The sequence below is a fragment of the Peromyscus eremicus genome, chromosome 17, assembly GCF_949786415.1.
Source record: "Peromyscus eremicus chromosome 17, PerEre_H2_v1, whole genome shotgun sequence".
In the NCBI taxonomy this organism is placed as follows: Eukaryota; Metazoa; Chordata; class Mammalia; order Rodentia; family Cricetidae; genus Peromyscus; species Peromyscus eremicus.
The window spans coordinates 57,081,983-57,097,822 of record NC_081433.1 but is presented as its reverse complement, the minus strand read 5'-3'; the positions used below and the strand labels follow the sequence as shown (position 1 = coordinate 57,097,822).

The following is a 15,840-nucleotide window of genomic DNA, read 5'->3' as shown; positions in this document are numbered from 1 at the left end:
GCGTTGTGACCAAGCATGTGCTTAATTTTTGGAGAAAGTTCCATGGGGTTCTGAGAAGAAGGTATATTCTTTTTTGTTAGGATGGAATGTTCTGTAGATATTAAGTCCATTTGAGTTATAACTTTTGTTAGGTCCTTTATTTCTCTCTTAAGCTTCAGTCTGGCAGATATATCCAGTGGTGAGAGTGGGGTGTTGAAATCTCCCACTACTATTGTGTGGGGTTTGATGTGTGATTTAAACTTTAGTAATGTTTCTTTTGCAAATGTGGGTGCCCTTGTATTTGAGGCTTAAATGTTCAAAATTGAGAGTTTATCTTGGTGGATTTTCCCTGTTATAAGTATACAATGTCCTTCTCAATCTCTTTCGATTGATTTTAATTTGAAGTCTATTTTATTAGATACTAAGATAGCTACACTAGCTTGCTCCTTAAGTCCATTTGATTGGAAAGTCATTTCCCAGACTCTTACTCTGAGGTAGTGTCTGTCTTTAGAGTTGAGGTGTGTTTCTTGTATGCAGGAGAAGGATGGGTCCTGTTTTTGTATTCTGTCAGCCTGTGTCTTTTTATAGGTGAATTGAGACCATTGATATTAATGGATATTAATGACCAGTGATTGTTAATTCCTGTTATTTTTTGTTGGTAGTGTTGTGTATTTCTCTTCTTTGCTATTTGTTGGTGTGGGATTATCAATTGCCTGTATTTTCCTGGTTGTATCTAACTTCCTTTGTTTGGATTTTTCCTTCTAGTGCTTTCTGTAGGGCTGGATTTGTGGATAGGTATTATTTAAATCTGGTTTTATCATGGAATATTTTGTTTACTCTGTCCATGGTGATTGAGAGTTTTGCTGGGTATAATAGTTTGGGTTGGCATCCATGGTCTCTTAATGTCTGTATAACATCTGTCCAGAACCTTCTGGCTTTCAGACTCTCCATTGAGAAGTCAGGTGTTATTCTGATGGGTTTTCCTGTATATGTTACTTGGCCTTTTTCCTTTGCATCTCTTAATATTTTTTTCTTTATCTGTTGCTAACATTTTCCTGGTCCTGCCTGGCCCAGGGTCAGGACAAATCTCTCTTACCCACCAGTTCCGCAGGCTCAAACCCAACCAAGTGAAAACACAGACACTTATATTACTTATAAACTGTATGGCCACGGCAGGCTTCTTGCTAACTGTTCTTATATCTTAAATAAACCCCTTTTTATTAATCTATAAGTTGCCATGTGGTTCATGGCTTACTGGTATCTTAACATCTTCTCATGGCAGTGGCTGGCATCATCTTTCTGACTCAGCCTTCCTTTTTCCAGAATTCTCTTCTGCTTGTCCCACCTGTACTTTCTGCCTGGCTACTGGCTAATCAGCATTTTAGTTATTAACCAATCAGAGCAACACATTCACAGCATAGAGAACATCCCATAGCATTTATCCTGTATGTTTAGTGGTTTGATTATTATGTGGCAAGGAGACTTTTTTTGGGATCTAGTCTATTTGGTGTTCTGGAAGCTTCTTGTACCTTCATAGTAGTTTCCTTCTTTAGGTTGGGAAAGTTTTCTTCTATGATTTTGCTGAATATATTTTCTGTGCCTTTGAGTTGATATTCTCCTCTGCTGTGGATATCTTTTTGTATGCTGTGAATATGTGTTGCTCTGATTGTTTGATAAATAAAGTCATTTGGCCTATGGCAAGGAAGCTTAGAGGCAGTTGGGAAATCCACACAGATAAACAGGAAGAGAAAGGAGAGGCAAGGCAGATGCTGTGAGCCACCACCAGGAAAAGCAAGATGTAATGGTATTGGTAAGCCACAAGCCATGTGGCAAAGTATAGATTTATAGAAATGGGTTAATTTAAGATATAAGAACTAGCTAGCAAGAGGCTGCCCATAGACTGTACAGTTTGTAAGTAATATAAGCCTCTGTACGTTTAATTAGGTTTGAGTGGCTGCAGGATCTGGCAGGACACAGAAAAACTTCCAGCTACACTTCTCTTTCTTCTATCCCTATTATTCTTAGGTTTGGTCTTTTCATGGTGTCCCAAGTTCCCTGGGCATTTTGTGTTATGACTTTTATGGCTTTAGTGTTTTCCTTGACTGATGAATCTATTTCCTCTATTATATCTTCAATGCCAGAAATTCTCCCTTTCATCTCTTGCATTCTGTTGGTTATGCTTGCATCTGTAGTTCCTGTTTGTTTACTTAGATCTTCCATTTCCAGCATTCCCTCAGTTTGTGTCTTCCTTATTGCCTCTATTTCAGTTTTCAAATCTTGGACTGTTTCATTCATCTGTTTAATTGCTTTCTCTTGGCTTTCTTTAAGGGATTTATTGATCTCTTCCAATATTTGTTTGTCTTTTCTTCAATTTCTTTAAGGGAAATTTTCATTTCCTCTTTAAAGACCTCTATGATCTTCTTAAAGTCATTTCAAGGTCTATTTCTTCTGCTTCTTCTGCTTTGGGATGTTCAGGTCCTGCTGATGTAGCACCACTAGGTTCTTATGGTGCCATATTGGTCTTTATGTTGTTGACTGTATTTTTGCACTGGTGTCTACACATCTCTTCCTTCACTCCATGCAAGTGGTGTCTTTGTCTGAGGGAGCTTCTTTTGGTCTGATTGATATTCTTGGTATAATGGGAGTTCTTGGTCTAATCTGGGCTCTTGGTCCAATCAATGCTGATGGATTCTGTGTCTCAGGGAACAGACCTTAGTCCAATGGGCACCAGTGGGCTCTGTCTCAGGGAGCAGCTATTCTCAATCTGTACAGGGTGGGACATATTTTCTTTGTGAGGGGTTGGGGGAAGAGAATGTGCCCCTGGGGCCTAGGAGCTAGGGATTTCATCTGCCCGGTCTGGAGATGGGGTCTTACCTGTTACTAGTCAGTGCAGGATGAGCTTATGACTCTGGTGGTTGCTGGTGTCACAGGGGCCTGTTTTCTTGGTGAGGGGGCAAGGGAAGAGGCAGCTGGCTAATCCCTGGGACTCCAATAGATTGAGGGAGGGCCACAGAATGTGCACCGGGGGCCTAGGGGCTAGGAACCTGGTCTGTCCATCCCTGAGATAAGGCCTTACTGTTCCCAATCAGTGAAGGGTGGGCTTATTGACTTTAATTTTCTCATTGCTGCTTCTTAATATGTTCAAAAATTTTCCAATTTTGAGAGACTCCACCTGGACAGGTTAGTGACTTCTGGAACCAGCTTGAATCCACCTGGACAGCACTTTGTCAGACAATTCCCAAAGCAGCAGACAACACCAGGATGACTGTCTACCTCAGAAGCCCCCTTCCCTACCCTTGCCAAGAGTCAACCAATGCCTATCAAATCAGCTGGAAGCAGTCTTCTAGGAGAAATGACATCCCTATTCCTGTTCACCCACTTTTTTATAATAAGCAAAAAGTCAGGAATGGTAGGATTCCAGCCACTCCTATATGACCGCACATGCGCAGTTCAGTAGCTAAGTAAGGGGTCTTATGTCTTATGTCATCCATGTGCTCCATGATTACGTCATGCACACGGCATGGTCATGCAATCTGCTCATGTGTGGCATATCTCCATAAGCCCACATGCACATGTGCAGGGAAATTCTTAAAAAGCTGGACACAGACTCCTCCCCTCTCTTCTGCTCTCTCTTCCTCCCCTCTTTCTCCCTTCTCCTCATGTGTCTCTTCCACAGGCCTGGCCATGCTTTCTTCTGGCCCCTCCTCCTAATAAAGCTCTGATATTGGATTTTGTCATGCCTTATTTCCTATCTTTCATGGCAACAGCACCACTTATTATTTAAAACCAACACGTAGGAAACCTCAAACTCCACCCAAAGTGACATACTTCCTTCAACAAGGCCAAAACTCTTCTAACAAAGCCACACTTTCTAATAGTGCCACCTTCTATGAGCATATGGTGGCCAATTATATTCAAACTACCACACTCCATGACAAAATCCTGGAGAAACTAGAGATACAAAGGACATACCTCAACATAATAAAGGTTATTTATAACAAGCCCACAGCCAACTTCAACCAAAATGAAGAGAAAAATTAAATATAGTACTTGTAGTTTTAGTTAGGGTGCTAGGGTAATAAGAGAACTGAAGCTGATCAAGGGAACACAAATAGTAAAGAATAAGTCAAAGTATCTTTATTTTCAGATGATATGATTGTATACATGAATGACCCCAAAAATTCTCTTGAGAAAATTCTACACCCGATAAATGCTTTCAGCTAAGTAGCAGTATCCAAAATTAACATACAATGTTAGTAACATTTCTGTATAAAAGTATAAAATAGACAGAGTAAGCAATCAGGGAACTAGTTTCTTACAAATACTCATAAAATTCCTGGTAACCCAAACCAAAATAAGTCAAAGACGTGCATAATAAAAAACTTGAAGATATTGAAGAAAGAAATTGAAGATATATCAGAAGATATAAAGATCTCCCAAGCTTGTGGATCAGTAAGATTAGTAAAGTAAAAATGGCCATCCTATCAGAAGCAACTACATATTCAATGCAATTCGCATTCAACTTCCAACACAATTCTTCACAGAAATTGGGAGGATACTTTTCCACTTCTTATGGAAACACAAAAAACCCAGGATAGCTAAAAACTCTCATGAATAATAAAAGAACTGTTGGAGGGATCACCATCCCCAAATTCAAATTATACTGCAGAACTCTAGTAATAATAATCATCATGGCATTGTCATAAAAATAGACCTGTTGATCAATGGAAATGAGTTAAAGAACCAGACATAATCCACAAACCTAGGGAAGACTGATTTTTTTTTTATAAAGGAGCCATGAATACACATTGGGAAAAAGACAACATATTCAGTCAAACTGGCTGGCTGCATGAGGAAGAATGTAAATAAATCTGTATTTATCATCTTGCACAAAACTCACCTCCAAATGGATCAAGACATTAACATGAGTGTAGAGATACTGAATCTGTAGTAAAGAAAGAGGAGAATAGTCTTGAACTTACTAGTGAAGGAAAAAAATTTTCTGAACAGAACACAGGCACTAAGATCAACAATAAATAAATGTCACCCCATGAAACTGAAAACCTGCATGGCAAAGGGCAGTATGTTTCAGACAAAGTGGCAATCTACAGTGTAAAAAGTTTTATCAACTCCACATCTAATAGTTGGATAATAACTAAGTTGTGTAAAAACTTTAAAAAAAAAGTGATCATCAAGGAACAAATAACTAAATTAGAAAATTGTATACATGTATAAACAAGAGTTCTCAAATGATGAAAAACAAATAGTTGGGAAACATTAAAAAATTGTTCATCATCCTTACTCATCGGGGAAATATAAATCAAAACTATTTTGTGGTTTTATGTTAAACCAGTCAAAATGGAAAAGTTCAAGAAAACAAATGACAACTCATTCAGATACAGATAAGGGGTATATGGAACACTCATCCACTGCTAGATGGTGTGCAAATAACCACTATGGAAATGAGTGTGGTGGTTCCTCAGGAGGGTGTGTAACACGAATTGCTAAATGGTCTTATTAATAAAAAACCCAGAGCCAGACATTGGGGTAAAAGTTGAAAGATCAGAGAAATAGAGCAAGCGAGCAACAAGTTCTTACCTCTATGAAATCCCCAGTCCCAAGAGAGCAAGTTCCTGTTTCCTCATGCCTTATATACCTTTCTGTTTCCTGCCATATTACCTCCTGGGATTAAAGGCATGTGTCCTTCCCAAACAAAGACAAAATCTCAAGTGCTGGGATTAAAGGTGTGTGCCACCATGCCTGGCTCTGTTCTCAGTGTGGCCTTGAACTCACAGAGATCCCGATGCATCTCTGCCTCCAGAATGCTAGGATTAAAGGCATGTGCTGCCACCGCCTGACCTCTATGTTTAATAGAGTGGCTGGCTTTGTCCTCTGATCCCCAGGTAAGCTTTACTGGGGTACACAATATATCAGCACAACGGTGAGACTAATTTTACCTCAAGATGCAGCTATCTCACTTTTGGGTATATATCCAAAGGCCCCTACATGCTACTGTAGCAACACTTGATCAACTATGTACATTCATGATCTCTTTATTAGCAATAGCCAAAAAGTGGAAATAGTTTACTTGTCCAGCAGTGGGTTAATGGATAAATAGAATGTGGTACATTTACATAATGGACTATTACTTGCCTGTTTAAAAAATCATGAAATCTTCAGGTAAACTGATGTAGCTAGAAAAAAAAATCCAGAGTGAGGTAACATAGACTCCAATAGACAATATTGTATATTTTCACTTATTTATGGATGCTAGCTGTGAAATACTTGATAAACCAGATGCAATCCATATAACCACATAGGTTTTCATTTTAGAGTAAATGACTGGGGAGAGGGGAGAATCTTCTTCAGAACAGAAAATAGAATAGATAGTTATAGAAAGACTGGGAGGGAAAATGTAATAGGGGGACCAAAAGGGGAGGGAGAGAATAGAGAAGGATAAAATAGGGAATACAGGGAAGGACAGCTAAAACTAAGGGCCACTTTAGGGGACATGTGGAAACCTACTACAGTAGAAGCTTCTTAAAATATGTACAAATCTGAAATAAATCTCAATGGAATCATAAATAATGGGGGAGAGAAAGCCCAGCTAGATGTCTTCCACCAGGAAATGAAACTTCCAGTGCCAGTAATGCCTTATTATGCTTGATTTATTGGCCAATTGGGCAATAAGGAAACACCAACATAGTGCAGGCTATTGGTTGCTTTCCACAGACTCATATAACGCCCAGTTGCTGAGAACAATGCCTGGATAATCCACTGAATATGGAGAAGCTGGGCTGGTTCCTCCACAGAGCCTTCAAATTTTATGACTAGTATTCATGGTACTTGGAAGGCATTTTCCTGTTACCATAGGAGAAAGCTACATCATCAACCTGGCTACAAACCCTTTGATCTGCAATGGGAACAAACCACTCTTAAGGGCAGGCTCCATGCCCATTTGTGGATGCTCAACACATAAAGAACTCAGTGGCATCTTTGGAGGGTCATTGTTTCATAATGTTGTGGCAGACAACTTAACTCTTTTTCTTTTTTCTTTCTTTTTACCCTACAGGTATGTTAGGTATGTATTATGGTATTCAGTTTTGTGTTTTCCTGGGCTTCTTAAATATGGGAACTAGTGCATCTCTGCATCTATATGGGTTGTTTTTTAACTTCTGTTTGTATTGTCAAATTCTAATTAGTTCAGTTTTGTTAAGTCTTACTCTACTTTCTTTTATTTTTATCATTATTCCCCAGATATGTGTGTATTTTCTAATGTGAGAGAGGAGAAAGATAAAGTATGGGTTTAGATGGATAGAGAGGTGTGGCAAATCTTGGAGTAGGTCAGGTAGAGTAAATTGTAATCTAGATATATTGTATAAAAATCTATTTTTAATATAAGAAGAAAAGAAAATAATACATACTTAACCACTGTGATGTGGCTGTAGAGAATGATCATGACAAATATTGATCCTTGGATTCATGAAGGAGAAGTACACATTGCAACCACAATCAAAAAGCCAAATTTCAGGAAACAAACAGGAGAGTTGACTTACATATTGACCTGGGGTAACTGACTTGAAATTTCTAATCAATATGAACTTCCCAAACAAGACAAAACACATACATGTCTATTGATATTTTTAGATGAGTTTGGTACTCAGATTTGAATGTGTTATAAAAAAAGTTCCTTGACTCCACTGGACACTGATTGAGTGTAGCTGCTCCACTTTATGCATGACTGAATGATCTGGATAGATGTGATACACTAATAACTTTGATTGAGCCCTAATGTGCAAGGGCCTACTTTCATTCTTTCATCTACTATCTAAAAGGCATCATCACTTAAAATCATCTTGAAATATTTTCATGCTATTGTTTCTTTGGACTGGTTTTAGAAAAACTGCCCTAATGAAGAGAGATATTTTCTTCAGCCTTATTCTATGTGGTCTTGAATATAACATGACACCTGGGAATGAGAATAACAATCCTCAATCATATTTTTCAACTTCTGATTCTGTTTTGAACAAGTTCCTCAGTTGCAGAGCCCCAGGGTGGAAAGTGTTCCACACTTCTCTAGAGGATTTTAGCAATCTAAGTAGAGACACAATTTCCAGGGGGTGGCTTTCAATTGGGCATCCCAGTCAAGATAAAATATTCTCACATATACATACAAACTTACCAGGTATTCAAACATTCCAAAATTGCAGCCACCAACTTAACCTCCACAAAGGCTTAGGTCTTTTAATACTTATTAATAATGTTTCTTATGGTTTTTATCTGCCTTATCTTGCTATTTCCTCAGCTTATGTATTCTTATGACCCTATTTCATGTGCTTTGATGAAGAAATCAAATCTATTCCAAGAGGGGGATGTCATGATTGCTGCACTGCTCCCTTTTTATTCTTGGCAAAGACAAATCAAAGCCACAGGTCATTATCAGAATGTCAGAATGTGAGTACCTTCTTATATTTACTCATTTTTTGTACTAGGTATCAAGGATATGATGATGAATTCATCAACGCCTGTTGTAGCCTTTCTTCTGAATTCTTTCCCAATTCCATAGAACAGTTCTTAATGCATTTCTTTCACTATTTATTAGTTTTATAAATTAATGAAGGACAGATTTTTTTGACATTCCTTCCTTTCACCAATTGCTTTTCAAGGATTAATGCTCTCAACTTACTCTAGCATGCCCATCCTTCCCTAGTATGGGATGTAATTGCATAGGATCATGTGACATATACTAAAGCATAATAGCTAATTTTCTAAGATTTGTTATGAGAGTTTACAGCAAAATTTCTGTCCTCAGATGTCCAGTAGATGATTATGTCCTTTTAATCACATGCCCCATTTTCATCTGAGAAACCACTGCTACTTCTGTTCATATATAACAGCAGGCTTAATTCTGTAGGGTCTACTTATACATTTCTATGAAATTTATACTTTTACTTCATGCTATGCAATAGTTTAAGCATCTGGAACAGCAATCTCAGAAGGAGAAAGAGAGCAGGCAGTTGTGAGATATTTTTATTTCTGAAATTTATTTGTTTTACTTGGACACATTCATTTCTGTAGGTAATAAAGACACTCAGTGCAGTTTTGCAACAGAAAGTCTGATTTGTAGATGCTTAAGAGTAAATTCACTAGAATCACAGCATTCTGTTTTTGTCTGTGCATGAATAGAGTATTATTGGAAGCAGCAATCACTGAAATCCCTGATTAGATGCTAGACTGACAGTTATAGCCCAATATTTGTTAGCATGGAACACGGTTATAAACTGGAGCATCTTTCCAGTTTTAGAAGACTTTTCTTCCTCATATTTAAGTGATAAGGTATTTGTATGCTTAACTTTATTCAGTTTAACACTTCCCTAAGGTTCCATGCTAAGTTGATTTCAACATTTTCTGAGGTTGAATTTCATATTATTAATGTTTACTTGTAGCACTTTTATTTCTGGTAGCTATTACCGAAAATTATTATAACTACTGACAAATTAGTAAGGTTATCAGAGATTTCTGGGGTAATTCTTGTAAGACAGATTAGATAGATTTCAGAGACCTGTGGTTCATGATAGCTATAGTGACGAATAATTTATTTCATTGAGGGCGTATGTGGATATTTAAACACTTATAAAGGTGTTTTTCATGGAGAAAGAGAAAATATACTCTGGTATGGAATGGATGGTTAGAATCTGTATTCCATGATGATTCTGCTGTCAGTAGTAGTAAATTTTTTAAAAGAATAGACAGGAGTTATTCTGTCTTAACTAAAATTAGAACATTCTTCTAAAAGCCAGTTTGTTACAGCTTAGCACTTTGTGAAAGATAGCTGAGTGAAATAACTAGAAATAAAATTCTATATGGAGTATATTTTAATCTAAGACAATTGGTCAGAACAGGAAATTTCCAATACATCCACTGAGATACAAAATTGTAGCTCTAGTACAGTCCTGGGAGACATTAAATATTCTCAGAAATAAACTCTTTTCAAGATCTCTAGGCACAATTGTTAGAGGGAAAGTTCATTTATCTTGGTAGCAGAGAATGTACTTGGGTGTTTTCATTTTGCTTTTCAGTCTCACTACCCCATACACCAGTGTGACCCAGCTGTTTGCTTTCTCCCCAAATGCATAGTTGAATCTAAGATAGAAAAGGATCCACTTCCAATTTTCCAATAATTTATTAAGTATAAATCGTTATTGAATGTTTTATTCAGTAGAATAGTACATTTTCAAAGCATAATTTGCAATGTTAGATGTGGCAGGAAAGTGCATGGAAACCTCTGGACAATGAAATTATTCCATGTATTGTTAATTGCTAACAACATTCACATTGTATGCATGTGGAAATCCATTTAAAAAATTGTCTTATACTCTTCTGTAGTGGGTATTTGCTCCACCACTGACCTTGGGCTACCTGGCCTGATAGAGGTGGTGCGTTTTGTCTGCCTACGTGACCTCATAGAAGGGAAGAGACAGGGGGATCATGCTCTCTCTTGGATGGTAAAGAATGGGTCAGGCAGCATGAAGCAGCTTGTGATCGGTTCCCAGTTTTCCAAGGACTCTGAAACAGGATTTACCATATCCTGTATTCATGAGTGTATTAACCCATTTCATATCCTAATAATTTCCTGAAACCCCTTAAACTCTTGTGGATTTCTCTTACACTCTTCCATTTATCTTGCATTGTTTTAAAAATAAATATTTCCTTTTCAACAATTTATATACTATACTTTCTGGTTTACACAAAAGTGTATTCTGTAGAAAGCAAAAACTGTTTACTCCTAATACAATGTCCAATTTGTGTTCGTTAGACTTTGTAGCTTTTTAAAATCAGTATGATCCTATCATGTAGTTTGACTTCTGCCTATGCTGTTGATATATATAATTTACTGTAGAGAATCTGGAGAAGTGGAAAGAAGGACATCAATGTTTACATGTTTACTTTTAAATTATATTTATTCATTGGGGGAGAGGCATTGTTGCAATTTATGGTCTCAAAAACAGGATATAGCATTTTCTGATCCTCAACATTCTTCCAATTTTTTTCTCAGTTTTATACTTGCTTTAAAAGCTGGCTGATGATGATAAGTGGTTTTTATTTGCACATTCCTGACAGGTAATGAATTTGAGTAATTGCTGGCATTAATTTAGTAGTCAATTGAATTTATCTTATATTGAAAATAGATTTTTTCACACAACATATTCTGATAATGGTTTCTTTTTTAGAAAATAAATTGTTTATATCTTCAAGCCCTACTTCATTTAAGACTTTATCATGAAATGGTTAGATTTTTGCCAAAGGCTTTTTCCTCATCTGTTGAGAAGATCATCTAATTTTCACATTTATATCCATTTATGCGTTTTTTTTTTAAATTGACTTATGTATGTTGAACTGATGCTGCATTCTGGAACAAAGCTAACTTGATTATGGAGAATGACCTTGATATGTTCCTGTACATGGTTTGCTAGTATTTTATTGAGAATTTTTACATTTATGTTCATCAGGGATGTTGGTCTGTGTTTATTTTTCTATTGCTGTTGTTGTGTCTTTATTTGCTTTGATATTAAAGTAATTTGGGCTCCACAGAATGACTTTGAGTATTATTGTTTCTATTTTGTAAAAACACATTGAGAAGTATTAGCTGTAATTCTTCTTTGAAAGTGTGCTATAATTCTGCTGTCAATCCATATATGCTTGAATGTGGGTTTTGTACATGTTGTTTTTAGATTTTTGTTTTTGTTTATTTTCAGTTAAAGGATTTTTATTACTCTTTCTGTCTTTTTAAAATTAAGTTATATAATTTTTTTCTTTTATTGAAAATAGATGGCTCATCAGTTAAGAGTACTGGCAGCTCTTCCAGAGGACCCAAGTTCAATTCCCAACACCCACATGGTGGCTCACAGCTGTTTTAACTCCAGTTCCAGAGGATCCAACACATTCACACAGACATATATTCAGGCCAAACACCAATGCACTTAAAAATAAAAGTAAATAAATAATTCTTCTAAAGAAGGAGAAAATGGATTCTTTTCTCATAAAATATATCCTGATTATACTTTCCCCTTCCTCTACTCCTCCCAGGTTGTCAACATCTCTTCTCAAGTCCAGATCTACTCCCTTTCTGTTTCTCACTAGAAAAGATCAAGATTCTAAGAGGTAGCAACCAAACATAACAAAATAAGATGAAGCAAAATCAGCATATGTACAGTGGACAGGACAACCCAACAGGAGGAAAAGAATCCTAAGAGCAGGTACAAGCATCAGAGACCCACTTGTTTTCATAGTTAGGATTCCCATACAAATACTAAGCCAATAGCAATAATATATATGCTGAGGGCCTGGTGCAAGCAATCTAGGCCCTGTGCTTACTACTTCAGTCTCTGTGAATCCAAATGATCCTTAGCTTTGTTGATTCAGAGGGTCTTTGCTCTCCTGGTGTCTCACACACATACCCTCTGACTCTTAGAAACTTTCTGCTTCCTCTTCCACAGGATCCCTGAGATCTGATGGGAGGGATTTGATGGAGACCTCCAATTTAGACTCTCTCTCCACATAACATCTAACTGTGGGTCTCTGCATCAGTTCCCATCTACTGCTGGAGGAAGCCTCTCTGATGATGATTGGATAAGGCACTAATCTACAAGTTTAACAGACTATCATTAGGAATTACCATATTGATTTTTTTGACCAATTTTTTTCCCCCAGGCCTCTGGGCTTTCCAGTATCTAGTTCTTGGTTATACAAGCAGTGTCCTGTCTGGGTTCCTTCTCAGTGGGCCTTAAGTCAAACCATACATTGCTTGATAACTCTCACAAGATCAGTGCCACCATTGCCTTAACATATTTTGCAGAGAGAATAGATTGTAGGTAAAAGGTCTTGAAGCTGGGTTGATATCCACATATCTCTGTTGGTAGCCTCCAGAGTACCTTTATATATCAGAGACTGGAACATAGTGGTAAGGACTGCATGTAAGTGTGAGCTTGGTTTCTGCCTGTTCAATGAGTTGTATGGTGTTGTCCTTGGCAAAGGAGCCTTACTGTCAATTTGTGGATATCATCCTTTTATCTTAGCATCAGCCTGGATTATATTTCGTGATTTCCATAGGATGTTTTTGTCCCACAACTCAATTGGCAAACACAAGCACAGTCCCACCCCTGGAAACCTTAGCTGTCTACAAGAGATGGCCAGTTGAGAGTCAGTATCCTCCATTACCAGGAGTCCTCATTAGGATTACCTTCATAGATTACATGAAGTTTCCACTGCACTTGGTTTCCATATTACCCACAAATATCTTTCCAATTCAAGCTTTCTCTCCCCACACTATCTCCGTTTACCTCATCTCCTCCCAAACTGATCACCCCACACTTATCCCCACCCACATCCAGTCTACCCATAAAATTTATTTCTCCCTCCCAGGAAAATCCCTCCACCCCCTTAATCTCTTCAAACTTCTCAGGGTCTATCTATTACAGTTTCATTATAATTTTCTTAACAGATAATATCCATTTATAAGTGAATACACATTATATTTGTCTTTCTAGGTTTGGGTTACCTCATTTAGAATGATATTTTCTAGTTCCACCCACTTGCCTGTAAATCCATGATGTAATTTTTCTTTTTCCTTTTCTTTTTCTTTGTTTTTATTTTCCAGACAGGGTTTCTCTGTGTAGCCATGGCTCTCCTAGAATTTACTCTTTAGATTAGGCTGGGCTTTAACTCAGAGATCTGCCTGCTTCTGCATCCTGAGTGCTGGGACTAAAAGCTTGTATTACCACCACCCATCTTTGATATCTTTTTAAAAAATACCTGAGTAATACTCTTACAATTTTTGTTGTGAACATACCCTTTAACTGCTGAGTCATCTCTCCAGCTGAACCTTTTAAACTTTACTCTTTTATGTGTTTAGATGCATGTCTGTATAATGGCCTTGGAAACCAGAAGATGTTGGAATTCCCTAGTGTTATAGATGGCTGTGAACCGCCATGTGGTGCTGGAAGTAGAATCCATGTCCTCTGGAAGAGGAGCCAGTGCTTTTAACCATTAATACATCTCTCTAGCTCCTGAGTAATACTCATTGTGTAAATAAACAGCATTTTCTTTATCTATTCTTTGGGTAAGGGTCATCTAGGTTGTTTCTAGTTTCTGGCTATTGTGAATAAAGCCACAATGAACATAGATGAGCAATTGTCCTGGTAATAGGATGGAGTGTCCTTTTTGTTTATGTTCAAGAATAGTATAGCTGGATCTTGAGGTAGAAAAGTTCCCAGTTATCTGAGAAATCACGCCATTAGTTTCCATAGTGGCTATATGAGTTTACACTTCCACCAGTAGTGGAGGAGTATTTCTCTTGTTCCATCCTTTCCAGCATGAACTGTGACTTGTGTTTTTGAACTTAACCATTCAATGGTGTAGGATGGAATCTCAAAGTAGTTTTGATTTGCATTTCCCTGATGGCTAAGGATGTTGAACCTTTAAGTATTTCTCATCAATTTGAGATTTTTCTATTGAGATTCTCTGTTTAGATCACACCTCATTTTATGACTGGATTATTTGTTTTTTTGAACTTTACTTTGTTGTGTTATTTATATATTTACTATATTATTCCACTATTGGATGTGGAGTTGGTAAAAATATTTTTCCAATCTGTAGGCTGCTGTTTTGTCTGATTGACTGTGTCCTTTGACTTATAGAAGTTTTTCAGTCTCATGAGTTCTCATTTATTAAATGTTAATCTTAGTTCCAGAACTATTAATGTTCTTCTATTCAGAAGATCATGTCCAGTGCCAATGCATTCATAAATATTCTCTATTTTCCCTTTGATCAGGTTCAGTGTACATGGTTTTATGTTGAAGTATTTGATCAACTTGGGATTGACTTTTGTACAGGGTAATGGATGGTAATCTATTTATATTTATCTACATGGAGACATGTAGTTTGACCAGAAACATTGGTTCCAGATGCTGTCTTTTTTAAAATGTGTATTTTTGACTTCTGTATCAAAAATCATGTGTCTATATGTGTGGATTTATATCTCAGGCTTTAATTCAATTCCATTAAACAGTGTGTCATTTTTTTGTGCCAATTGCATGCCATACGGAATGCTATATAGTTCTGTAATACAACTTGAAATTATAAATGGTAGACCATACATTAATGTTCAAGATTGTTTTATTTACCCTGTTTTTTATATGAAGTTGTGAATTGTCATTTCAAGATCTGTGCAGAGTTGCATTGGCATTTTATTGGAGATTTTATTGAAGATATGTATATTCCTTTTGGTATGGTGGCCATTTTTACTACATTAATTCTACTGATCCATGAGTAGAATTTTTTTATCTTTTTTATCTTCTAATATCTTATTCAACTACTTTCTTCAATGTCTTGAAGTTTTTTTTTTATCATACATCTTTCCCTTGCTTGGTTAGATATTGCTATCTGGAGGGCCACCATATAGGCAGAAGCAGCATATGCAAAAGCATCCATGAATGCAGTGGGGGTTAGACTTTTTCTATCTGAGCAGTAATATGAGAAAAGCACTCATGCATTCTGATGGTAACTTTCTCTTTTACTTCATCTTAAAAAATCCTCTCTGAAAATCTTTCTTGCTCTCTCTCCTGCCTAGCTACTCATCTGCTCTCCTCAGCTCCCTATACACACACACACACACACACACACACACACACACACACACACACACTTCCACAGACTCCCACACACTCACTTACTCTGCTCAGCTTTTTACACAGAAACTCTCTACATAGCTCTACCCAGAACTCCCCCAACCAACACACACACACACACTCACTAGAGCCAAACTCTGGACAATTGTATATTACATTTTCAGGGTCTGACCCA

At 37.1% G+C, this 15,840-nt stretch overlaps 1 protein-coding gene across 1 annotated transcript in view; it reads left to right on the top strand.

The window, feature by feature from the left end:
* Positions 1-8,239: 8,239 nt before the first annotated feature.
* LOC131894250 (vomeronasal type-2 receptor 116-like) overlaps positions 8,240-15,840 on the top strand; it is a 48,544-nt gene continuing 40,943 nt past the window's right edge. Inside the window, exon 1 of the mRNA XM_059244476.1 lies at positions 8,240-8,433. Within this exon, the coding sequence (XP_059100459.1) occupies positions 8,240-8,433 (194 nt within the window). The remainder of the gene's footprint in view (positions 8,434-15,840) is intronic.